Genomic DNA, 25,000 nt, shown 5'->3' on the forward strand with positions numbered 1-25,000 from the left:
GGGAGAAGCGCTTGCCACATTTATCACACTGGTAGGGCTTTTCCCCGGAGTGCAGGCGTGAGTGCTCGATCAGGTGATGCTTGTGTTTGAATGCTTTCTTGCAAATCTGACACTGGTGTGGTCTTTTTCCTGTGGGGAGACACAAGAGGACATGGAGTTATGGTGGCAGGGACGGCCTCCCCGCCTCGCCCGACCGTGGGGTGCTCCAGGAACACCACACCCCAGCCTCCCCACTCAGTCTTCTTCGTGAAGAAAGCTCAGTTGCAGAAACAAACAAAACAAAGCCCCCCGTTTATGTTACAACTCAGACTTCGGATGCTTTTGATTGTAGTAATTTTACTCAAGCAGCTCAGGATAATACAGAAAATGACTCAGAGAACATCAATGGAAAACTGGCAGCTCTAGCGAGCAGCTGACACCCATGAAAATGTTCGAAAAATATCCCTATTTATAAATAATTCTGCTGACAGCATCATGTACGCGCCGTGTTTCTTCCCCCGGTGCAGAGGAGATTAGCGCGCAGAGGAGACCTTTGTTTCTCCAGGTTTCAGATGGGCACGCTGCGTATGAATAGCAGGAAGCCCACATCCTATCTTTGTGCCCTGGCGGCCGGTGCCACGGGATCGATCATTCCCACGACCGGCAGCAGATCGCCGAGCAGGGGAGAGGGAAAACCACAGCGGACAAGGCACGGGCTCGCCGTGCCCCGGGGCACTGCAACCTTCCCTCCTAGGACCCCAGGCTGGGGGAAGAAGCCCCCTTCGTCCACCCCACGGACCGAAAGACATCTCCCCCCCTCGCCGTGAGCAAACACAAATATATACATCTGCCACGGGAGCAGAAGGGTTTCTAAATAAAATGTTGTCAGCCACTCACTGAGTGCTAAAGTAGTGTTAAGCTGCAGAAAACAGTATTTCCTTTGGCATTTCAGGCAGTTTCGAACCAATGTTTGAAACTCAAAACCAGTGCCAAGCCTAAACACATCTGGTTGATCCCAGGCCACAAATAGCACAGGAATGCCTTCAACACCTTCCAGAACTGCCATACTGAAAGCTTAACTCCAAAATAGAGCTGACAAAAAATACTTGTCAGCATGATGCCACACGACAAAACTCAGCAAAAGCATGATGCAACCGTGAGATATCCAGACATAACATATGGTGCAAGATTGGAATTAGGGAGGACCAATCACCAAACTTAGATCGCAGAAGGCAAAAAATAAAATCAAACATTGGGACGTTCCGCCAGATCTTGATGTTCGAAATGTCAGATTGTAAGTTTGGTGTCGCTCAGCTTCGTACCCGGCAGCGGGGCAACTCTGCAGGCAGGTACAATGCCAACTGGTCACTACTTGACGTTTTGTGCTAGTTTTACACCTATCAAAATGCCGGTATTTGATGCTGGAGATGCAGAGCCCTGCTTTGCACATCTTATTCCTAGAGCCGATCACTAGAAACTTGTTAGTGAAGTGGCCCGAATCCTCAGGCACATTTATCATACTTAGCTACCGTGGCATGTGACCAGGACAGGAATAAACTTCGCACGGGAGCCCTCCCATCCTGTCAGTCGGACAAGTGGGGTATTTTCCTCAATCTCAACGAAGGCAGTGCAGGGAGAGAAAGAGAGACAGGAATCACGACGAGACGTTTGGCCAGGGGAGCGCATTTCCAGCCACGCAAGAGGCGGGGCGGCGGGGAAGCGCGGTGGACAGCAGGCGAGGAGCCCCCAGCCAGGAGCTGGGGAGGCAGGAGACCACCACAGGCACTGAAAGAAATCCAGCTGGAAGCAGCCAAATGTTCCGAGCCCGCTGAAGGAGCTCGACTTCCAGGAAAACTCCTCTACGGGTCTGATCCGCCTGCTCGTCCTTCGCAGTCAGTGCCGGGACTCGAGAGCGGAGACGGGGAGGCAGAACGTAATTTCACCTCCAGAGCGAAGTTGCAAGGAGTGAATAGCAGGGAATATGCTAATTTTTTGCCCGATCTAGTCACAGCTACCCTCGAGTCCCACTGTGAAAGTTCACATTTAATAAGGTGTGATTAACGAATGCTCAAGGAAGCCAAAAACGGTGTGCTATGAAATGAAGGGGGGATCTGGCAGGAAGGAAAATACAGGAGAAACCGCAGAAAGAATAACCCAAGCGACAGGGAAATGAGTGGATGCCTGGAGATCGGAACCGCATTTCTTTTATGCCAGTTCCTTGCATTTGCACACGTTCAGGTTTTCTTGGGTTTTGCTTCTTTTTCAGTAAAATCGAAAAGCCAAGCTCTCTGTATTGAGTTATTGAAGTATCGCTTTTGTGATCTGTTTCCCAAATAGGCGTTTCTGCCGATTGTACCTGCTGGCCAAAGGGAAGCTCTGGGCTTTGAGCTGCACACGGCCAGGAGCCAGGAGTTGGAAGGCGGCTGCCTTGTGACTCTGCACCACCTTTGTCACGGCGGGGAAATCCCAGCCTGAGCTCAGGAGATGTCAGCGCCATCCAGTCAGTTGCTCAAATTAGCCTAAAATCCCAAAGCAGTCTTGACCTAAGCACTCTCCAAACCCCGGCGCTGCCCGCAGAAAGCCCAGCGGGTGCACCAGGTTCGGGGTCTGCATCGCTGCCCTACCTCAGCTCTCCTCCCGAGCCCACTTGGGGAACATGCTACGCTCCTTCTGCCAGTCTCATGACGCTCAACACTTAGCAAGTGCTGCTAATTTGGGTCTTCTGTTTCTCGTAGACCTGTGCTATGCCTCTGCACCTTTTTCCACGTCCTTCTCCTCACTGAGCCGCTGCCCACGCTGTCCCAGTCCCTGCCGCTGACTTACTTCTCCCTAAAATCCACAAGCTGACTCCTTGCCTTGTTCCAGTTCCCCACAGTGCTGCTCCTTCTCCGTTACCTCACATTTCCTAATCTGCTGATTCATCCCTCACCCTGTTCGCCCCACACCTCAGGCTTTGCTCCATCCAGCCCAGCACGTTTCCTTCCCTCGAACCACCTCAGCTGCTTCGTGTCCCACTGCCCGTGCCGTGCTCACCCCATCTGCCCGCTCCCCTCACCTTCACACACGGCTGCACCTCCTGCTTGTGCCACCCAGGCCCCCCAGGCCTGCACAGAGGTAGCCTGCTGGGGAATCATCCACAGTTTATAAATTAATTTAGAAACGAGAAGATTAAAACACCTCATATTTTCATGTCAATTTATTACCAGAAGGCTCTGTTTAGTCCCCCCATATCCACATTAAGGACTTTCTAGTCTTGATCTGAGGGAACGTGACAGCCTGAGCAAAGTTCTTTGCTCCGACACCACACACCATACCTTAGCGGTGCTCAGTGTGCAGCTGTTACAACACTAATTGAAACAGGTTTCTAAATGGATCGGGTTTCCCAACATTTGCAGAAGAATTTTTTTTTCCCCGTGTGCAAAACACGGTATTTTATCCACTCAGAAGAAGTGCCTAATCCCTACAATGCATCAGTAGGCCGTAAAATAAAGCCGCAGCGAGGTGTTTGACACCCAGGATGGGGAGAGGCCTGCAGCTGGAGGTGGACTGGGAGAAGTCCACCTGTAGGCAGACCACAAGAGCGCTGTCTTGGAGTATCATAGCATCGATGGAGCAGAGATGGGTCAAAAGGAAGCAGATTTGATCATCCCGCCCTCCAGGTTTCACCCAGTCCCACCTGAGATGACCTGTGTCATCCACAGGGGACGGAGCTAGCAGGGCGTTACCCGAGGCAGCTCGTGGAGGGCTCGTGAAACGCGCCGGCATCGTCGGGTGGATGCCTGATGTGCACACACGTCTCGCAGGGAAACTAGGTGATAAATCTCTCTCAAATATCTGAAGGAAATGTTTGGACTTTTTGCCGTCTGCAATGAGGTTCCCACAGGGGCTCATGCTCAATTTACGGAGGGGGAAATTATAACTAACCTCCTTTCAAAGTCTCTAAAATTACATTTCTCTTAAAGAAAAAGAAAAATCTCTAGCAGCAAGTATCTCTCAATCTTCCTGAGCTAAAAGTATGTGACTGAAAGGCTACACGTTCCCCGTCTGCAGTGGTGTAAAAGTCACACGACATCAGATCATAACCTGTCACCGGCCCCGGACTAAATATCACCAATCCTTTGCCTGAAGCACAGGGGTCTTTTTTCTGCGGGAGGGGGCCAAATAGAAATCTCTCTCTTTGGAGGCAAGGAGGAAACATTTTTGTGACAGCTTGTTTTTATTTTTTAAAGGCGGTTCTTTGAAGCTGCTTGGGGCTTTGGATGTTAGATGTGGTCCCAATGGAGGTGGATTAGCGGCCAGAGCACAGCAAAGCGGTCAAAGGTGCAAGATAAATGCAATTTATATATAATTGCTCAAGCTGCACCTGTTCTGTTTTGAATAGGAGACCTTGTCTACAGAATGGATTTCACAAGCACTGAATATATCCCCCCTTTTTTTTCTTTATTTGAGTATAAAATGGGGAATTCTAAACTTGCATCAGAGTAAAGCAAGAAAAAATAACCTTTAAATACCATGTAAATTTTTTATGAATCAAGCTCTAAATAAAGAAAACTCCTGAGCTGGGAATTCAAAATACTAGCCAGAGAGAGCTGATTTGCTACCAGGCTCAAGAACAATATTTAGTTTACAGAATCAATCTGGAAATAAAACTAGTGCTTGCATCAGCATGAAAGCTACAAAAATAAAAAAGAGGTCTTAATAAAATATACAGTGGAAAAGGAAAGGATGAAAGCACCAGCACAGCTATGAGGCCCTCAGCAGCCCACACAAGTAATAAAATAGAATATGATGTAATATAGAACAACAATGAAAGGATTTAAAATTTCTAGGTAGGATTCTGAAAAACCGTTTCCAGGTTTTGTTGTGGAGCAGGCAGGCTGCGAGTTCCCTGGCGAAGCTCCGACAAAGCCTTCTTTCTCTAGGGTGCAGCAGGCAGGGCCGTGGCGCCGCAGGACAGATGCCAGCCTTCACCTTACCCCGAATCAGCCCAGCCAAAGGGCTGTTGTCTCCTCTCCAGAAGCCAGGGTGTTTCTGCACATCCAGGTGCTGCTGCTTGCTCTCCTGATCACCCACCACTACAGCTTTCCCTGCTTATTATCTGCAAGGCAAAGATCTTCTGCTCACCAAACGGCGCCAGTGCTGTGCCAGGAAGGGAACCGTCTTCTTCACCCGCAGCAGGCAAAATGCCTTGCACTCTGTGCTGAGCAGCCTGCACAGGTCTGAGGTTACACACACGTGGATGAAACAGCATATACTCGACTGATTTCAGCATGTCCAGTGCTAGGATGGGTTCGTGAGACTCCCCAGGAAAATAATTTGAGCAGTGATTTCCTGGGCTGCCCACCATGCTCTGCACCCTAATTACAGCAGTGCGTCATCTCGATCGAGCAAGACAGGATCTTGTTAGTCTCAGACTCTACAATGGTCGCGTAACTTCTCTTTGAATTAAAGGGCATCCCAAAACTAACTGGGCAGAATTTGGACCTGCAGCAAGCACCAGCCTCTACGCCAAATTGCAAATCAGGCAGAACCGGTGCAATTCCCTCACTGCAGTACCGCAATCAATCTTCCTTCTCCATGTGAAGTTAGAAGCTATTGCAGAATACTGCTAATCCTGAATAAATTACAAACTATGGATTACAAAATTCAGACTCTTTTTTTCCCAAGAGAAGGCAGGCACAGTGTACAGGGGTGATCACAGAGAGCTCCTTGATCCGTTGCCATGTGGTCCTGTCAAAAACTCTTGGGCTGACAGAAAGCACTGGTCAAACCCTTACCCTTCTTTTTGCTCTGGAAGGGAAACTCAGCTCTACCACAGCACCTACAACATTCCCGTTTTCTCCTTTACAAGAGCTGGTTAGCGCAAAATGAAGGCGGCTCACGTAGTTTTACATGTCACCATTTCTTTTTGCAGCAAAGAATCAGAGGTAAATCTTTAGGGGCTGCAAAGCAGGAACGTGGACTTCTCCATCTAACTCCCCTGACCCACAGCAGTGGTCTCAAGAGATATGTGGACCACAAAAAGCGGTGATGAAAAAAAATCAACTTGCTCAAATGTCAGATAAAAAAAGGTCTAAAAAAGCATACAGCTTTTGAACATGGGAAAAAGGACATCATTATAAACAACACCCACAACTTGTGCTTTTCCAGGAAAGACAGGAAGTGCTCCGATTCCTCCTAAAATATATTTTAATGAAGTACTAACGGACCACGATTAGCTGGTCAGAAAGCAGCAGCACGCTCAGAAGAAAAGCTTTTTCACCTTTTTAAGTTCCAGAAAGTTGACTGAAAAATCTGGGCCTCCTCTCGCATCGACCCCAAAAGCAGAAGATGATATCACTTTCAGTTTGGTTCCTTCCATTGAATGCAGTTTTGCATGTTATTGATGCAATTGCAAGCTTTTTCCAAAACTATCAAATGAATTTGAAATCCACTTAAGATTCATGCTAAACCTTTAGCAAAAGTCCCAGTACCGTGTGCTTCCTGAAGGCTGTGAATGAGTTATGGAGGCTAGCCCAGCCAAGGTCTTCAGAGCTCCCAACCACCTCCATCTAACGTTAGCATGATGTGTGGGGCCTCAAGAAAGGCAAATGCGTCCTTAATAATACTTCACACTTTATATAGCAGGTTCCATCGGAGGATTTCAGCCTGCATGAATTAAGACTTACAACACCCCGGAGAGGTAGGCTGGTATCATTTCCCTCTATTTCAAAGAGAGACGAAGGTGAGAGAAAAATGAAGCAATTTGCTCAAATTCACAGAGGAAGTCTGTGGCAAGGCAGGCAAGAAGTCAGATCTCTCAGCCTCAGCGCCTGTGCCTTTGCCACAAGCCCATCCTTCCTGCCTCTAAATGCCACACGAGAGCTCGATGATGTACTGTAGCTCTAGCACATTAAATGTGACACCACATACACGTTCTGGATCATAAGGCTGAGTCCCATAAAATTGACGGACATACACTGAAGAAGCCAAAAGGGGCAGAAAGAAGAGAGGGAAGAGTTCCTGCGTCGTAGCTGTGTGATGTTTTTCGAGGCAGTAGGCTCCCGTGCTACTTAAGGACCAGAACATATTTTTGCTTTTACAAATGCAGTTTATTTTGCAAATCAAGGTGATTGCACACATTTCAGCTTGTCAAATTTTCAGCCTTTCAACCATATGTCTGTCGACCTTATGGACTACCAACTTTATGGGATTCAACCATATGTCCAGATCCCAATATATATGAAGGCCAGTTCTAACATAAGAGCTTTACGGTAGTAGTGTAGTAAACCATAATGTTTGCAGATGGCTGTAATAAAATCATTCAGGAGAGGAAAGGTGCAGGGACGTAAAGCCTTCAAAGCTTCTTCTCCAGAATAAACAAATTGATCTGAATAATGCAGTGGGAAGCACATTCCACCAATGAACTAGCTGATGTAGTCCAAAATGTTGCTTTTAATTTTCTTTCCTAATCCCACGTGTATTTCAACTTCCTTTTTTTTTTATTTTCCTGTGTGGGATTAGCTCAAAATTTGGAAGAAAAGTATAAGAAGGAAAAATAACAAAGTAAAGAATTTTTTAAAGGCACAGTCCGCTTCTGAATTGTAAATTTTTCATATGTGAAATGCCAAATGGTTATGCGCAGCCTGGAAGATGTATTAATAGAGAGGTATAGGGTTTTTACTGTCACACGGTGAGACTGAAGGATGATGTGACTTGCTTCATTTCCTGAAGCAGGACTCAGCTTTCAAAGTTAAGGAAAGTTTCCTCCTGAGTAAGCTTTTTCTAACTCTAGGAAGTTGAATTTGGTTTATATACTGCTGGACAATAATTCACGTGATAATTCACATTCCCTTTGTACAGCGTAACTTGATATCTCTATTATTTGGGGAGCTCCGGTCCTGTTTTCCCCTAGCTGAAACACGCTGAGCCGATGTTCTCCACCTCCGGGCTCATTCCTGTCCCGGCTGACAGCGGGGAAGGGAGCGGTGTCTGCAGTGAGAACCACAGCCAGCACAGGTGTGATGGTGGGTCTTTCTCAAACCAAAATATTTTCTAAGCTGACAATCCGCAGTGAGCCTTGGCAAGTTTCCTTTAACTAGACAAAATCAGTTCCTACTTGGGAAGGACAGAAACCTTTCCCCGAGCATTAACTGAGAAGTGAAAAAACGAAATGCAACCTGCCTCTGCTGCTGGCATGCCAAATCACAGCGAGAGCAAGCTCTGCGATCTGTTTGCTTTCAGATAGCTCAGCCGGAGCGAGTTCTCGCACCGCTGATGTCAGTGGAAATTTTCTATTGGATTAAATGGCCCAGGGTCTGATAGCGTCTAAGAAACAAGAAATACGCTGTCACTCTTCCTTCCCCTGCCAGACTTGTGTTGACCAAGATGTACTTTTTTTTTTTTTTCTGAGTATTAGGGCCTGCCTGATATGAAGTGTGAATGTGTGAGACCTCGCCCTGAGAGATGCTGAGCACCGCGATGGCCACTGCATTCACACCTGGCAAGATTCACCCCAAGTCTGTGGGAGCTTTTTTAAAAATTTTATGTGAGCTGAAAAGACATCAGAAGAGAACCAAACAATCCAACAATCCCTCACTAAGAAAAAATAACAAAAAAAAAAAGTTGAACACATCTCGCCTGTTGAAAGGCTCAGCATATGCCAACCTTTCCGTCCCACAAGCGCAGGCATTAAATGCAGTGAAGAGCATATGTGACACGCAGCGCAGCCGTACCTGTGTGCTCGTATTTGTGTCGCAGCAGGGAACTGCTTTTCTGGAATGTCTTGTCACATAAGTCACACGCGTACATGCCGCTTTCCGTCTTCTTGATCTTCTTTCGGGACAGACAGGAGTCGGAGTCTGTCATGTCGTCGAGGCCGGACATGTAGTCGGGGGTTCCATCAAGCAATTCTCCCTGCAAGAGAACCACCCGTCAGTGACACCCACATCCACAGCCGCACCTTCGTGTGCTGGAAACACCCAGCGAAACCTAAAATAATGCCCGGGGTTACTCATGGCCTCTCCTCGCTTAGGACCCTATCACAGCAATGAAACTACTGCTGATGGAAGCTGTGGGCATTATAAGGAGCCTCAAACACCTGTCTTGAACCAGCTTCAAAAACTTCCTGTCTTTGAGCACTTGTCAATAGTACGATTAACCAAAGCAAAGAGTATTTGCCATATAGGCACTCCGTATTTTCATAGAGAGGAAAATGCAAAGTGGAGGCTCTTCGTGGACAATAAAGTAATATCTTACAGGGGGAAGTGTAAGCAACAGCTGAGAGATCATTCCTTTCAAAACACTGAAACTTGGATATATTCTGTATCTGTAGAAAGGTTTTAATTGAATTTTATATTTAGGTACAAATGTTATTATTATGCAATCCATTTAAATGTATGTCTCCCGACTAAAGGCCTCAAGCCATATTTTTATATTTAATTTTGTAATTTGAAATAGGGAATATTAATAACACTTTTTATCAATGTTCTATCTATGTTAAAACAGCCTTCAGCATTAAGCAATAATGAATGTGGATCAGTAAATTATTAAATTTCTTGATATTTATTTTGTCTTGATCCAAAGAGAGTGCAAACTTGCATGATAACATACATTTCCATTTGCTATCACACAGTTCAGTTTTCTTAGACTAGGTTTGCACTAATTAATATTAGAGAAGATTAAATAGGCTTAAATACATTTACAAAGAGGGCAGATGTACTGTAAATTGGAATAGTGGAACAGCTGTTATGGAGGTGCAGTGCTATTTATGCTCCTATTGTGCAGAGAGGGATTACAGTCTGTAATGTAAAACCATACCTGATTTTCACATTTGAAACAATAAAACATTTACTAGTCAGTAAAATTACTAATAGACTATAATAGGACATAGGGGAACATGCGCAAAGGTAAAAAAAATATATTAATCTATAATCAGTTAATCCCATTTAACTAAATTCTGTACATTATATCCGAATGCACCTAGCAAAAAGCTATAAAAGTAGGTGGCTTTCTGTAGAGCAGCTCTTTGCTGTAGGCATGCAAGCAGCAAAATCCTGTTCAACTCACGTATGGTCTCTGGGACCACCTGAGAAAAGAAGCAAAGGTTGTACCCAGGCAAGACGTGTTGACCCATGTTACGTGCCCAAGGAAAGACTTTGTTTGCGATTAAGGGTCCTAGCTGCTACCTCTCCAATTTCACTTAATCTCTGTTGGTTTTCTGTTTTGTTGTCGTCGTTTTTTTTTCCCGAAGCTTCTCCAGATGCCTAGCAGGGATTCGAGGACTGGTAGTCTGGGAACAGCGATGGGTGGGCTGAAGGAAGGGGCTGTGCTGAAGCAACATGTCAACGTGCCTCATGCCCCCCGCCATTCCCAAGTAGACAGACAGCCTTTCCTGTGCACAGTGGGTGAGCAATCCCCCATAAAACATGGAGCAGGAAACTTTCAGGACTTTCAGTGGGATACGGAGGCCAAACAGACCTCTGCTTAGCGGGCTGTGGTTTTGTGTCCAGGTGTGGGGGTGATGCCCCAAGTCTCTTGCGGTTCCTTTTCCCCATGGGTTACATTCACTGTGAGGGAAGCCCTGCAGAGGCTGATTTCCCTCCAGTTTTTTCGATGGGATTTTTCACGGACAGTATTATTTAGATACAATTGTAATAAGGAACAATTGACCTCTTAACAGAATAAAGACATAAGCATTACGTCTACTCAAAGGTATTGATACTGCTGCTGAAACCAAGTGAAGGTCTGGTAATTTCAATTTCTCCTCCTACCCCACAGCATTTTCACAAGTTCAGACTAAAATAAACTTGCTTCTTTTGTTGGAAATCATTAATATAACCTTGGGCTTTTTCTTCTGTAGCAGGACATATCACAAAGTACTAAACTCTATCCTTTCAAAAGAAATCGGTCACAACAATTTACCTGAAATCCTTGTTTCCGCTGGTACTTCCTCCTTTGCTGCATATCAGCAAAAGTAGCTGCTCCAGTTGGGTAAGTATAGGCCATATGTGGTAGGAAGCTCATCTGATCTAGTCCTGGGTATGGTCGCAGCCCAGGAATACTGGTCTGGACTGGTGGCATAAAAGTGGCTGGGGGAAATGCGCTTTGTGGTGGAAGTGTTGTGTATAAAGGTTTGGCACTAAATGGGTTCATACCAAATACTGGGTTAGTGCTTTTATCCAGATTATTTGAATTAGAAAACTCCTTCTTGATAAAAGTCAAGTTCAGTGGCTCATCTGAGTTTTCAGATGATGAAGAAACACTGTTGTGTTCTAAATTTACACTATTAGTTTTCGTTTTGTTCTTTGTGGCTATAATACTTTTGGGTTCCTTCATTTGTTTTGGTAAAGACAAGTCCAAAGGCTCAGCCTGAAGCTCCTCGGAAGAGAAACTGTTTGGAGTGTAAGAACTACTGTGGGAGTTTTTAGAAGATGTGGAAGAAAGATTTAAAGGAGAAGGAGTATTGCTCCTAGAGTGGTCCAATTTATCAACTGGTTTAATATTGGTAAAATGAGGAGGTTTTGTTAGCCTGAGAGGAGTATCACAATTAGTAACACTGTTATGGAGTTCAGCGATAGATGGTGAAGTTATAGAGTCCACAGGCTTTATTGGAGATCTGGCTGACAAAGAGTCTTTAGTGGGAGCGTTGTTGGTGGCAGCCAGCACCACCTTGGCACTGGTCCTTTCCAGTGACGGTGACCTGGAACTTGAATACTGGTAGACTTTTCTTTGTTCAAACCATTCCTTCACAAATTCCTGAGGAAGGCCAACAGCAATGGAAATTTTCAGTAGTTCATCAGAGTTGGGTTCCATATTCATAGCATAATATGCTTTAAGTACAGACATGTGGTCCTTGTATGGGTTGATGGGGCTAGTCATTCCTTTCTCAGAAAGTACTGATGACAGCAAGAGGGTTTGCTTATCAAACACTCCAGGTTTGTTGGGAACCATGTTCTCGTGCGGCTGAAGGACTGCCTTGATTTCTTCGTTCATTTTACACAGGTAACGCTCATGCTGATGCAACGGAATGGGACCAGGAAAGCTTTCTTTACAGAACTGGCATGAAAATGGAGTGGATACGTTATGGTTCTCTATCATCTTATCTTCAGTTACCAGGTCTATTAGGGTTCGTAGCTTCTCTTTTTTAATGTTATTGAGCTGCCTCCTCGAGTCTGTGGTTAAGCTCTGGAGGCAAGCTTTGGCTTCATTGACTTTCTCTAATGTATAGTCAATAATACTTTTAGTGGCACCATTATGACTTACTACTGGAAGACCCACGGGGGGAATATTGGGGGAGGTAACTCCTTGTTCCTCTGCTTGAGAGCATGAATCCTTCATATGATAAACCTTCAACTTGGAGATCTCTTCAGCCTTGCAGTCCATTTTCTGCCTGGAAACCGTGTTGTCCACAATCTGTAGGACCTTCTGCACCTCACTTAAATTACTGCCTACTGCAGGAAACCCAAGCAATGGTGCTTCCATCCCTACACCTAAGTGCTGCATTGGACTTTGAGCAGAAGTGTGAACTCCTAAGGGGCTGGTTGCTCCAAGTCCACCATTCAAAAAAGGACTAGTTGTTGCACTAAACCCATGTGAGGCCATAAGAACCTTATATTCATTGAAATCTAGTGGTTCTGTTTTAATTTTCAGTAGGCCTGTTTGTTCAGACATACTAAGTGGTTTGCCATTCTCCAGCTTGTTTCTCAGCTGTGTGATGGCTGAATTAGTAGGAGAGGAAGATACAGAATTAGGAGAAGAACCCGTCTTGATATTGTTTCTCATTCTGCCATTTACAGAGATTAAGCCAATACACTTCTTGCTGCTGATGTGCGAACTGTAGGAGCCAGAATGGGAGAAACGTTTCTTGCAGTTTGGACACTCATATGGTTTTTCACCTAAAATGATAATTAAAACCAAATGTTAATTATCATTGTTGCTATTATGATTGCAAGCGATCACATTTGATATCAAACTGATCATCTAGGTATCCACTAATTAATAGTGAGGATAATGTCAGTCCTGTGAATATGGCCATGTACCACCACTGCTTTACCCTCCTCTTTCTACAGGCTTTGAGGTCAGTTTGGACCCACGGTCTCCAGCCTGACAATAGCCACCAAGGCGTGCGCTTGGGTACCGACCACGTATTGTAGCGACAGGTAAGCACCCTGGGACTAAGGCAGTCAAATCAAATCCAGACTGTTCAAATTTGATGTGTTTATTATTATTTTTCTTTCAAAAAGGAATTAAGTTGCACTGAAAACAAGTGTGTTATGAGAAGCTGAGTCCTGGCGTTGACACGGGCACGTAGTGATAGGACAAGGGGGAATGGTTTTAAACTAAAAGTGGGGAGATTTAGATTAGAGGTTAGGAGGATATGGTCATGAGGCACTGGAACAGGCTGCCCAAAGAAGCTGTGAATGCCTCATCCCTGGAGGTGTTCAAGGCCAGGCTTGATGGAGCTTTGGGCCCCATCTGAGAGTATCCTCCTTATCTTTTTGGTCTTTTTGGTAAGAAAAACACTGGACTCTTCAAGATCCAACTGAACAGAAATGAGTGAATGGTTCTGAACTCAAACTGCTGAATAAACAATCTGTATTATTTACAAAAAGCTTTACTATTTCCAAATCTTACAGCAAGACCCTTGTATTAACAGCATGATAAATGAGGATGACTCAGATATCACTTATGAAATACCTTGGTAGCTCCAAGAAGCCAGGCGCAGAACTGTGTAAATTTTAAGCAGTCTTTAAAACTCAGCTAATTAAACAAAATGCAAATGAGCACACCAGCACCTCCGCTACTCACCACTGTGAATTCGCAGGTGTTCCTTCAGATGGTGTTTATATTTGAAGGCCTTGCCACACTCAGTGCATTTGAACTTGCGATTGCCTGCTCCTTGGGTCAGCATTTGGTGCTGGGAGAAAAAAAGACACTGACGTGAATTTTATGCAAGAGAAACCATGAATTTCGAGCTTAAAAACAAAAACAAAATTAATGTGGCTCTGAATTTATCAAGCAGACCAAAAGGTCTGCATGTACATTTATTTGTCTCATCAGTGTTGCAATAAAAATCAAAATGTTGGCAGTAAACCGAAACAAATGAGAAAGTACTTTCACATGAGCATTCGATATTTGCTTTAGAATTATTTCCTAAGTCTCTCATCAGAAATGCGTTGCTTTAAGGTATCTTACGATGAGAGAAACTGTTTTATAAGAAGATTTGTGGCTCTTAATATTCCTAGCAGATCCCGAACATGTGGGGCTCCGCTTGTTTAAAAATTCTGTTTACTGCGCGTGTAGAAAAGACAGAAACACTGCCGTTAGTGGCATTTCGCATAAGATTTAATTCATTATCGAGCAGAAGAGACTGTGTCTTCAGCATGAGCTGCTGCTGGATTTTTTTTTTTAAACCACAGACCCGCAGGACAGACTTCAGCTACCTTCCGTGCCATGCTGTCCCCAGCGCTGTTTGGAGGGGCAAGGGAGGTTGGAAAGTTAAGAGCAGCATAAAGACATAATCAAAGGCAGCTGACCTTTTTGCAACATGCAAGAAAAGCCTTTCGACTTTGAATTTTGAGGGGAAAAATAATAATAATGATAATAATGCAGCCATCCGCTCTGGATGCCCAAGGTAGGAGGTCAGCCTTTTGCAGGCAGCGACAACACAAAAGCCTATTGCAGGAGAAGGGGGGGGGGGGGGAAGGGGAGAAAGAAAAAAAAAAAAAAAAAAGGCAGCGCCGAAACGGTATGACAACTGCGAGGGTGTGCTGCCTCTTCCCACATTCCTGGCGAGACAGATGGTGTTACATGGGACACAGGGAGGTTTGTTCAAACAGCAGCAACCTTCAAAGATCAAGCAGAGCCCAGCCCGCCGCGCGCCATTGAGGGACCCGCGCTCATATGTTGCTGAGTTGCATAAACAAACAGCAACAGCTGTTTTGTCTCCCCCCATCGCCCTCCGAGGACTACTATAAACTTTAGTTGTGCCACTGTTAATATGATACAATCATTTTAATTTACTAATTGTAAATGCCATGAGCAAATGAGGGGACTTTTCAACACCAAAGCTACCATTCATAATGCGCCAGCACAAGCACGCTCTCGCATGTGAAATTTCAGGCAGTTACGTTGGATAAATATTGAGGCTTATATTGAGGCTTGCTTTTTTTTTTCCCCCCGGTGTTTTTAATGATATGAAGCAAAAGGAGGGAAAAAAAAGAAAAAAAAGGAAAAAAAGAAAAAAACTTACATTAGATTGTAAGAAAAAATACACATGTGAAAATGTGTTTGTCTACCAGAAATGCCACGGAAGGGAAAGAATACAAGAAACTGCTCCACAATCATTTATATTGATTTGAGATCAAGGAAAAGATACAGTTCTCTTAAAAATGCTAATAGCAAAATTGCGTGATTAGAAGATGTGTGTTTGCCTTACTGAATTTACCTTACACTGAAAAAAAACGTACCAAGAGAAATGCAGCTGATTATGATTTGCAGTTTTTTAAGAAAAATAAATATGGCATAAAGCCTTTATAACTTGACACAATGCACACATATCTATTTATTTAAGTTTTAAACACGCCATTTGAGTTTCCATTATAACCCTCCATAATACTGGTTTTCAGAAGTAATTCTCTAGCGAGGACAGGACTACTTTTTCCTATGGCACACAGAGTTTTGTGGCACAGGTCTGCTGCCAGCCTGTTCAGGAGCACTAAGGAAGCTCAGTCACCTGTTTGAGGCACAGCATTTCCTTAAATGCAGCCCTGATATAATATTACATGCATCACATCGAGGAAAAACTGCTTTGATTTATTGCAGATATGCTGCTGGGATACACAAACTATAGCGCGTGCATGTGTTAGTGGCACAATCACAAATGATAGCCTATGCGTACAGGAGGAAGAGATATTCTAAAAATGTGCAATTATATTTAATGAACGATTATACCAAATACGTATAATTTTGTGTGATTGAAAAGGTTACTCAAAAAGTAATGAAAAAATATTGGTGGATCTTTTAGTATGTCTTTGAGCTCCTATTTGCAAAACTGCAAAGTAAAACTAGGTGAAAAATGGAATTAAAATTGCTGAGATGTTTAATAATGTATAATTAAAATGCTACAGTTTCATTCACTTTTTGAGGAACATAAAAACGAAACTAAAGTCAAGTTAAAGTGCAAATAAAATTTCTAAATTAGAAATTAACACACTCATTCGATCGTGAACATAAGACTATTAAATCATATTAGAAGAGACCATCAAAAAATCATTTAGACCTCAATTAAAGCTATTACCATTAAAAGATCTGCATCTTCAAAATGCCATGAAAAATTAATAATGATTGCCAATCAAAGCAATATCGTTTCTCTAAGGGGTTATTACAGAAAGAAATCACTTAAAGCCAGCCCCCCACCTGATCTGTCCCTGGCTTGTGTGTCACCATATGCCGCTCGAGCTGGGTGCGGTAGGCAAACGTGTAGCTACAGAGAGGGCACGAGAAGTTCTCCTCGTTCTTCTCGTGGCGGTACTTGATGTGCTCCTTGAGGGACGTCAGGCGCTTGTAGCCCCGGTCGCAGTAGGGGCAGGTCAGCAGTTGGGCGAAGGCATCTGGAGTTCCAGGTGGCAGGTCTGCGCCCCGGGACGGGGGGAGAGAGGCAGGCCAAAAGGTCAGCGAGGCAATGGCAGCTAATGGGCTTACTGCCCGGGCTGCTATGAGAGGAATCACTGCAATCTGCCGCCCGACGGGGACGGCGCTTCCAACCAGCCGCCAACCGCACCGGCCCTGCGCGTGCCCCGGCACCCGTCGCGGACCCCGCGCAGAAATGGTCGCCCGACCCCACTCCTCGTGTGGCTGGGGAGCTGAGGGATGCTGCTCTCCGTCACCTGCCCATCAGCATCCCGTCCCCAGCTTGGTGTGCTACGTATGTCATTGACCAAATCCTCCTTAGGGACAGTTTTCCAATTATTTATCAAGGAATCGCAGAGCCGTGGGCCGGAAACCGCGTATTTTTTTGCGTTAAAACTCGATACTTCCCGAACTCACACCCAGAGTGGCAGCCATCCTCCCCTTCAAAGTAAGCTCTAAATCAAGCTCTTCAGTTCATCCGCAAAATAATACAAATTTGCTGACTAAAACATCACAATACACTAAAATTACAGCCCCAATCTTTGCTCATGAAATTCCATGCCGCTGCAGCTGTTCTTCAATTTTTAAGGTAAACACCCAGGCATGTAGTGCATTTATAATTGCAACAGCTGCAAGAGGTCAGGGTACTGGCTAAAAATGAATTACAGCCTCACCGTTTTCTTCTTGCCCATTGGCCTCTGGAGTGCCAAGGCGAGACAGTTCCTCGGGGGCTTCGGGGTAAATAATGGCTGTGTCGCTGCGCTGCAGGTACTCTGCTATGCTGACTGCATGCCCATCTCCTTCCTCCAGTTTCCTTTTGGCAAAATATTCCTCAAAGTCCGACGTGCAATTTGCATTCTTAACTAAAACGAGAGAAGAGGAAAAGAAGGGGGTTTGAGTACATCCTGCCCGAGAGCACCAGCTGGTGAGCTGAGCTGGCGTGCATGCTGGAGCCGCAAGGCTGGGGCTAGGGCTGGATCCTTGCTCTCATCGGTCTTGCTCCAGCTCCCAGTAAAATTAATGCTGGCTTTCTACCGGCTGGGGTGGGAGTAAGGCTGGGTGGTTAAATTACCAGGACCACAGGCTGTATGAGGCAGCAAGAGAAGTTTATGAGGTCTTGGCAATGCAGGTAATACTTCATCTAGGGAACCTCTGGGGGTTCCTGGGGGACCCACGGCTCTCAGCATGAACACAGCATGACTAACAGGGCTGAGCTCAGCTGCTCCCAAATCCTCCCAACCCCTTCAAGCATAGCCTCGAAGCAGCTCCTGCAATGGAGACAGTATTTGCAGGTGGTAAAGACCACAACCACTTGTCCTCCGTGAGAGGTCCTGCCTCCACCTGCATGGCCCTGCTGGGCATGCCAAGAGAGCAGCTCCTGTGAAAACTCACGTCTTCCTTGTGTTTTTTTCTCCTTAGAAAATTAGTCTCTGAGCAATTTACAGGGAAGAATAAGTTGTTTTAAAAAATGTATTGCTTCATAGATTTTCACAAACAGAACCACGTTTTAGACCAGAACTGGGATACTGAGCCTAAAACCACTTTTACAGTCTGTACAAGAGTTTTCCTTCTTTTCCTTAAATGTAAACCAAATTTTTTATTGTCTGTGCAATGTCCATGAAACATAGCATATTCCTAACCAAAAAACATCCCGTTACTAAAAATATGCTTTTCTCCTCCATGTATGAACACTGCATACAGGAAAGATCTTAAAAACTCTGTGACACTATAGACAAATATTACTATAATTACACTAGAAAATGAAAGAACTGATCATTTTCTTTTTTATTATTATTTTATTTTATTTATTTTGTTAACAAGTCTTGGAAGACAGTTGGTGGTAGGGAATTTAAGATACTTGTTTTTAACTGACCGTAAATGAAAAGAATAGCTTATGATTGATTACATTTTTAATGTATTTCTCCTTAGGTGAAATAAGAAAATGAGGTACAGCTATAAACTATTCTACAGTTCATGTAAAGGTAAAATATTAAATGTCTTGACTCTGCCCTCGCTTATGCCAGAGAGCAATATAGTGTAAGTTCATGGAAATCAAAATGGGTTCTATGAAAAAGGAAAGCAGAATAAGGCCCTAGAGAGTTACACTGGTTTGTAACCACTGGAAGTGGGACAACAAACACCCCCTTAGTGTCTGGAAATGAGTAATGCTTTGCCTCAGTTTCCTACAAAAATGCAAGGTGATAGTTGCTGTCAGAGTGAGATGTGGCCTCTGACTGTGGCACAAGTGGAAATCTGAAAGAGCCTGATTTGAAGTGCTGATCTTGCTGTCATTGATAAAAGCAGATTATCAGCTGATATTCAGATATTCAGCTATGCAAACCTCATCCCTTTAGCCGATAAGATCAAATCCTCTGGCTGAGACAAATATGCCCTATTTGTCATATGGGCAGAGCAGCTTCTCAAATACTCGGCAGTATTTTAGTGACAGCAACCAAATGGCGTAGTTCATGGGACTGCATCTGCAGAAGGAAACTTCTGTTCCTATCGCAGGGGTTGTACAGGGAATCAGTACAACAACCAGTTCTCCTCTCTTGGTCCTTCTGTAGCTCCGTGATCGTTTTGGTTAGGATGAGAAATGATATCTTTTTTTTGGCCAAAAAAGAAATTTCAGGGGGGGGGGGGGGGGTGCATGTACAGTGAGGAGGACCCACCTTGCCTCCATTTTGTTGCGGTGAGAAATGTAACAAAATGGTGGTTGCTGAAGTGCACCTCAGGCACCAGAGTGTCAGACTGTGTTTTTAACTTTGATTTTATCAGAAAAAAAAAAAAAAAAAGGCAGAGATATTACTCTTTAAGTCAAAACCCCCACTTTTTATTCCCTTACTACACCTAGTCCCTTACTATGCCTTACAATTGGTATAAGACCACCTGGCCTAATGCTACCCCGTCCCTGCTCCTTCTCTTGGCTCAGCACTAACACAAGGAAAACAAGTTAATTTCTTGCCCAATTCAGGCCATGACCCACAAATGCTACCTGTGAAACAGGGGAAGAGAGCTGTCCTCCAGAGAAGAGAGATGGGAGCAGGAAGGGGAAAGGGGGGGGAGGAACTTCCCCTGGTCTCCTCCTGCAGGCAGACTGCGTGGTTTTGGAGCTTGTGATGATGCTTACAAGGTAGGAATTCAAGGCCCGAGTTGATACTGGGAACTTCAGCCCCCAGCTCGACCCCAGCTCAAGTCAGAAGGTTCTCCCTTCCCAGTCCCCTAGTCTCTCTGGAGTCTGCTGTGATATTACTGGCCTTGGTTTCCTAATTCTCTGCGTTATTTAGCTCCTACGTCTGTGCATGCAATCCAGGAGCTAAAACAAATGTTTATGTCTACGTTATAACCCCCCCCCCCCAAAACATGGGGATTTAGTGGAAAAGTTGACAGATCCTTAACTGAAACAATACAAGCAGTGCTGCAGCATTGCAGATTAGCATAGCAAAAGGTGACCATGTGTGTCTGGTGTCTCACAAGCTACACTGCTGACAACTCAGACAGCACTGGAAGCTCACCCAGTGCTACTCAAAAGGCTCATCTGATAGCCATTAGGTCTCTCGCCCAAATTCTGGGGGAAAGGCTTACTTCCCCCCAAGCCCTAATATGTTTTCCATGCATAAAGTCATGTTCCCAGATTCTTCGTGGACTGACACCGCACACACATTGCACATCCCCTCCTGTGAGTCAAGAATTTCAGCAAGATCTGCGCTGGGTGACCTCACCCAATAAGTCTTTTTTTAATTAATTATTGGAGCCTGGAGAACAGAACTGTGTTCAGCTCCAGAGGCTGATGTGGCCATGTCACATAAAAATAAAATGCGTTAAGGAAAGCTATCTTTGGAGGTATTTAGGACCTTTCAAGATAAAGTGAAAGAGAGGTTCAAGGAGCTTGGGAGACCAGTTATTTTGTGTGGGAACTCGTCCTGCGAGATGGTGATAGCTGCCCTTAATCGCAAACAAAGCTAATAAAACCACAGCCTTCATTAGCCAGGAAGTGAGAGGCCCCCATTGGTACACACAGATTACAGTCTGAAAACGGCCTGTCCTCCAACCTGCCAAGTTTTACTTCTGTTTTCCTCCCCCCAAGGGTTTTTCTTCCCTTCTTTAAATTATATTAAGAAATCTTTATTCAAAGCTTGTCAGATGTTAGTAATCGAAACTGGGAATTTCTTTGTCTTTGTTTACAGTGAATTTGTCAGTCTATTTTCTGCAAACATCCCAGTTGTAATAACCACAACAGGTACAGCAAAATAAGCCATAGGAATTTATCCATCCACATTTTAAAAATGACTTAGACCAAACATCATTTTGTCAAGTAATCATTGCAGAAATCCCCAGAAATATTTACAAATTAATTTAGCCGGACCAAGACTAGCATTTTCACTCTAATGGTCACTTTTGCTTTTTCACTATAAAGCCTCTGCAGCTCATTATAAAAATGCAGCTGATTAATGTATGGATAACAAGATTTCTTTTTTAAGTACCTCTAGGAAGTGGCCATCCTGACAATAGCAGAATAATTTAATAATGGAGGCTTTTATTTTAGCTTTTTTTTTCCTCTCTGCTAATGACATTCTGCAATGAATTTGATACTAAAAATACACTACAGTTGTTGCATGCACCTTCAGCAACTTTGTGGTTGGATGTCTGTGAATGAGACTGAAATTTTATTCTCTATTTCTGTGTTCAACCCAGGTTGTGAAGCACCATGAGATAATGTGCTCCAGTGTTAGTGTTCCAGTTTCAGGAGGGAGAAGGACGTCGTATTAAACAAGAGTGACCACCCTAGACCATCCAGGAGGGCTTGTGTTCATCTGAAGGAAGCCCCAGATGGCTTTCCTGGACATCAGGAGATCCTGGATGTCAGAACCTCAAATAATTTATTAAACATGTGTGTCTAATCCCCTTATTTCCTGCAGGGAAAAACTGGGGACAGACACTCAAGACAGGCCCAGAGCCTGTGGTGAGGCTGAAGAAGAAAATTTCGAGCATTTCCCAGACTAGTCAGGAAGGATTTCCAACAGCTCTTCCCTTTCCTCCTCCAGTGTTGGCTGGGACACCTCACCAGGAAGTCTGGGGAGTGTTGCCCCATTGCATACTCTGCAGGAAGGATGCTGCAGCTCCTAACAGTCACCTGGCATCTCTCACTCAAAGTGAAAAGACTGACAAAGACACTTGGTTTTTCAGATGATGTAGTATGACTAAACAGGCATCACTCTGAAGAGACTCTGGAGACTGCAGGCGTTACAAAAATATGTCCAACACAAGATACCCCGGAACCTTTCTCCACTAAAATAGGTGTCTCTGAATTGTGTCTGTGATAAAAGATTTGAATTGAGCACTATCAGAGCATTAGACAACTCTTTATGGTTATTTGAGCAAGCTGCTCATTGCAGCAACCAGCAGTTTGAGTAAAGAGAAGTCTGGGACTTTTGAGGAGGACATTTGGGGTAGGTCTGCTTCTGCTGGATGCAACATCCAGAGGAACTTTTGCATACTAAATGCAGAGCACCTAGAGCGCTCCCAGAAACATGAGTTTGCAGTGCACCAAGCCAGGTAGGGGCAACCCTTCTCCTTCCCCCCAGAAGTTTGGTTTCAGAAGAAGCAGGACAACCCTCGGCCCTGGACCTGATGAAGGGCTGTGCAGCAGGGCTGTGGCCCTGGCCGGATGCCGTGAGGCCGAAGTCTAACATGCAGAAGAGACCATCAGATACTGGAAGGGAAGGGGCTAAGAGGACACAAAGTTTTCCCCCTTGAGCAGACCACATCGCAAGTATGAAAGAGTCAAGGCCTGTTATGGTAAGGAAAATATGTGCAAAGGAAGTCACACGGCCTGATAGGGGACCTCAGAGTCTCTGGTAATGGTAATTCAGATAACCATCAAGTCTTATTTCTGAATCAGACATCTTTTAAAGTCCTGTTTCTCCAAGTGCTAAGAACAATTTGTCACTTTATTAACATCCCTTGGAAAAAAATATTAAAATACTTGTGTACCCAGTTCTGTTCGACAACATCGTTAAGTATGTATGCATTGACAAGCTGTGCCTCGGTCCCCCTCTCCTTTCATGCATAATAAGTCTAATGGACAAAAAAAACAGCGACATGGTTTTACTTTCCTATGATTTTCCCCCTCGAGAAATATAAAGTAAATTTCTCGTGTTACTTAATAAGAACATCGGGGTTTTATGTGGGTGTTAGCAACATTAGGAAAGTGTGAGTAATAAAATCCTTGCAATACTTAGGTACCACATTTTACAGTAATATTTCTAGAGGACATTACCTATGAACTGAACCTCATAACAGAATGAATAGAAATGTACTTATACTAGAAAACACTTTTAACCTTGTAGACCAGGCCTATCTGCAACGTCTTAGACTGCAACTCAGACAAAATACAAAAGAAACGTTGGGTGATGTATGGAATTCAGCCATGCTGAGGATAGAGGAGGGCCTTGTGGCCTTAGGAAAAAACATGGTAAACCCCTGAATTCATTTGGATTAAAAAATAGTAACAGAAACCTTTTGCTGTTTTGCTCAGCTACAGAAAAAAAGAGATGGCTCAGAGATGATGCCTGCTAAATATCTCTGTCTCCTTTCTTGTTCCACAAAATATATTGATTTCTAAGAAGAGGGGAAAGAAAGAGATGTGGAAAGTGGAAAAAAAAAAAAAAAAGAAAGAAAAAGAAAAAGGAAAAACAGATTAGCCAGAAACATAATAATCTCATAAATATGCATTTAAATAGTGTGTCTGTGTATCTATGTAAGGGGTTTAAGCGTGCCTTTCTGAAAACATGTTTCCATCTCTGAAGTAGCTTACTCTGTGCACCATGCGAATCTGGGGTTGCCAGGAAGAGTGCACCCCATCCTCATTATCAAGCTCTTTGTACAGTCTCTCTCATTAAAAGACTCCTGTATCCAGGACCAGATACTTTAAACTATACTGTATTTGCCCTCGCTGGGAAAACATCTCCTCATGCTGCTGCAAACTATTAGCTTACAAGGATGCAGTTAAGATGTGTTATGGGCTGAAACGTTGCAGGGCATGGGAGGGGTAGCAAGGGCTCTCTCCGAGCCAGTGTCTCACTCTACCGTTGAGATCAAAAAAATAAATTAAAAGTAAGAGAATTGTGTGAATGTTTCCCAATTGTTAAACTGCAAACAAGAAAAAATGTTTTGTCACTTCTTCTCTTCATGCACAGCTAATTCTAAATGATACAGAACAAAAGTGACAGTCTGATAACCCAACACCTTACCTGTACCATTGTTTCCAGTGGTCTGAATTGCGGCTTCAGGCCCCATAGTGTCATAATCTTCCTTCATTTCTTCTGTGAAATAAGCATGCACACTTTTAGCATTTGCACATTATGGAACTGCACACAAAGCTAGCAAGCACATTGCAGGAACGGGGAAGATTTGTCTAAAGGAAGCAGAGAAAAGGGCTGTTGTGGCCCTCTATACAATGGCTTTGTTCTGGCAACTGAATGAATTCAGCAGTGCTGGACGGACAAGAACTTATTTACTTTAAACATTACAGCAAGTGGTGGAAAACAGAACTATTTGTTTGGAGTAAATGAAGGGCTTTTCCCAATATCAAATCGAATAAACACCCCGGTGATAAAAAAGGGATTATTTTTTTTTTTCATATTTAAAAGAAATAATCAGTTAACAGACACTGAAAGATCTGTACCTGGAAGAAACAGCAAATACAAAAGGAAGACAGAAGAAGATCTTATATCTCTTTCTATCTATCGCCACACAGATCTTTTGAGTTGTCATCATCATTTTAACCTCATTCGACGTGAAGCAATTATTAATACCAAGTGGCGCAGAAATGTAACAAATTTTCAACTGTGGGCAGCTCCTGTCTGCCCATACAATGTGTTTGCATCTTCTGTGCACTCTCTGTGCACTGACAAAGTCTGCCTTTATGGCCATAAATTGGGTTAATTCACATGCAAATGAGCACGATATGTGTAGAATTATTTGCTACATATTTATCATGGATCAGTTTAGGTTCTGTGAAACCGAGGGGTTCAGAGTATGTTTAAAATAGCAGTTACAAGAGGCTGGATGCAGCTCCATCACTGCTTATTTTCATAGATGTTTCAGCCTGCCTTGAAGTGCCTGTCAAACTTGGTTTCTTGCTGCTAATTTGTTAGTTCATGTGCAACAGGTATTCACACATACAGCTCGGTCAAGATTTAACCTTCCAAAGGATTTTCACAGGCAGAAATAAATACACAGAACTTTCCTTTCTCGCCTTTTCAACTTCTCCCAAATGCCATCCTTTCGTTATTTGAAGACATGCACAAACATTTATTTATTTTTTTTTTAAGTGAAAGCATTGAGTATTTGAGATTTAAGGGAAGAATCTGCTTGAGTCTTCCATGTAGCCGTGTTTGAAAGAAAC

At 43.9% G+C, this 25,000-nt stretch overlaps 1 protein-coding gene across 1 annotated transcript in view; it reads right to left on the reverse strand.

Annotated features, from left to right (window-relative positions):
• The window catches only part of ZEB2 (zinc finger E-box binding homeobox 2), a 31,705-nt gene that overhangs the window by 1,887 nt on the left and 4,818 nt on the right, over positions 1-25,000 (reverse strand). The window contains exons 2-8 of the mRNA XM_035332486.1: positions 23,844-23,915; positions 17,265-17,453; positions 16,378-16,592; positions 13,768-13,876; positions 10,882-12,854; positions 8,694-8,874; positions 1-129 (exon numbers count right to left, since the gene is read on the reverse strand). The exon at positions 1-129 is cut by the window's left edge and continues 1,887 nt beyond it. Coding sequence (XP_035188377.1) covers positions 1-129; positions 8,694-8,874; positions 10,882-12,854; positions 13,768-13,876; positions 16,378-16,592; positions 17,265-17,453; positions 23,844-23,915 — 2,868 coding nt within the window. The remainder of the gene's footprint in view (positions 130-8,693; positions 8,875-10,881; positions 12,855-13,767; positions 13,877-16,377; positions 16,593-17,264; positions 17,454-23,843; positions 23,916-25,000) is intronic.

The sequence above is a fragment of the Oxyura jamaicensis genome, chromosome 7, assembly GCF_011077185.1.
Source record: "Oxyura jamaicensis isolate SHBP4307 breed ruddy duck chromosome 7, BPBGC_Ojam_1.0, whole genome shotgun sequence".
Lineage (NCBI taxonomy): Eukaryota > Metazoa > Chordata > Aves > Anseriformes > Anatidae > Oxyura > Oxyura jamaicensis.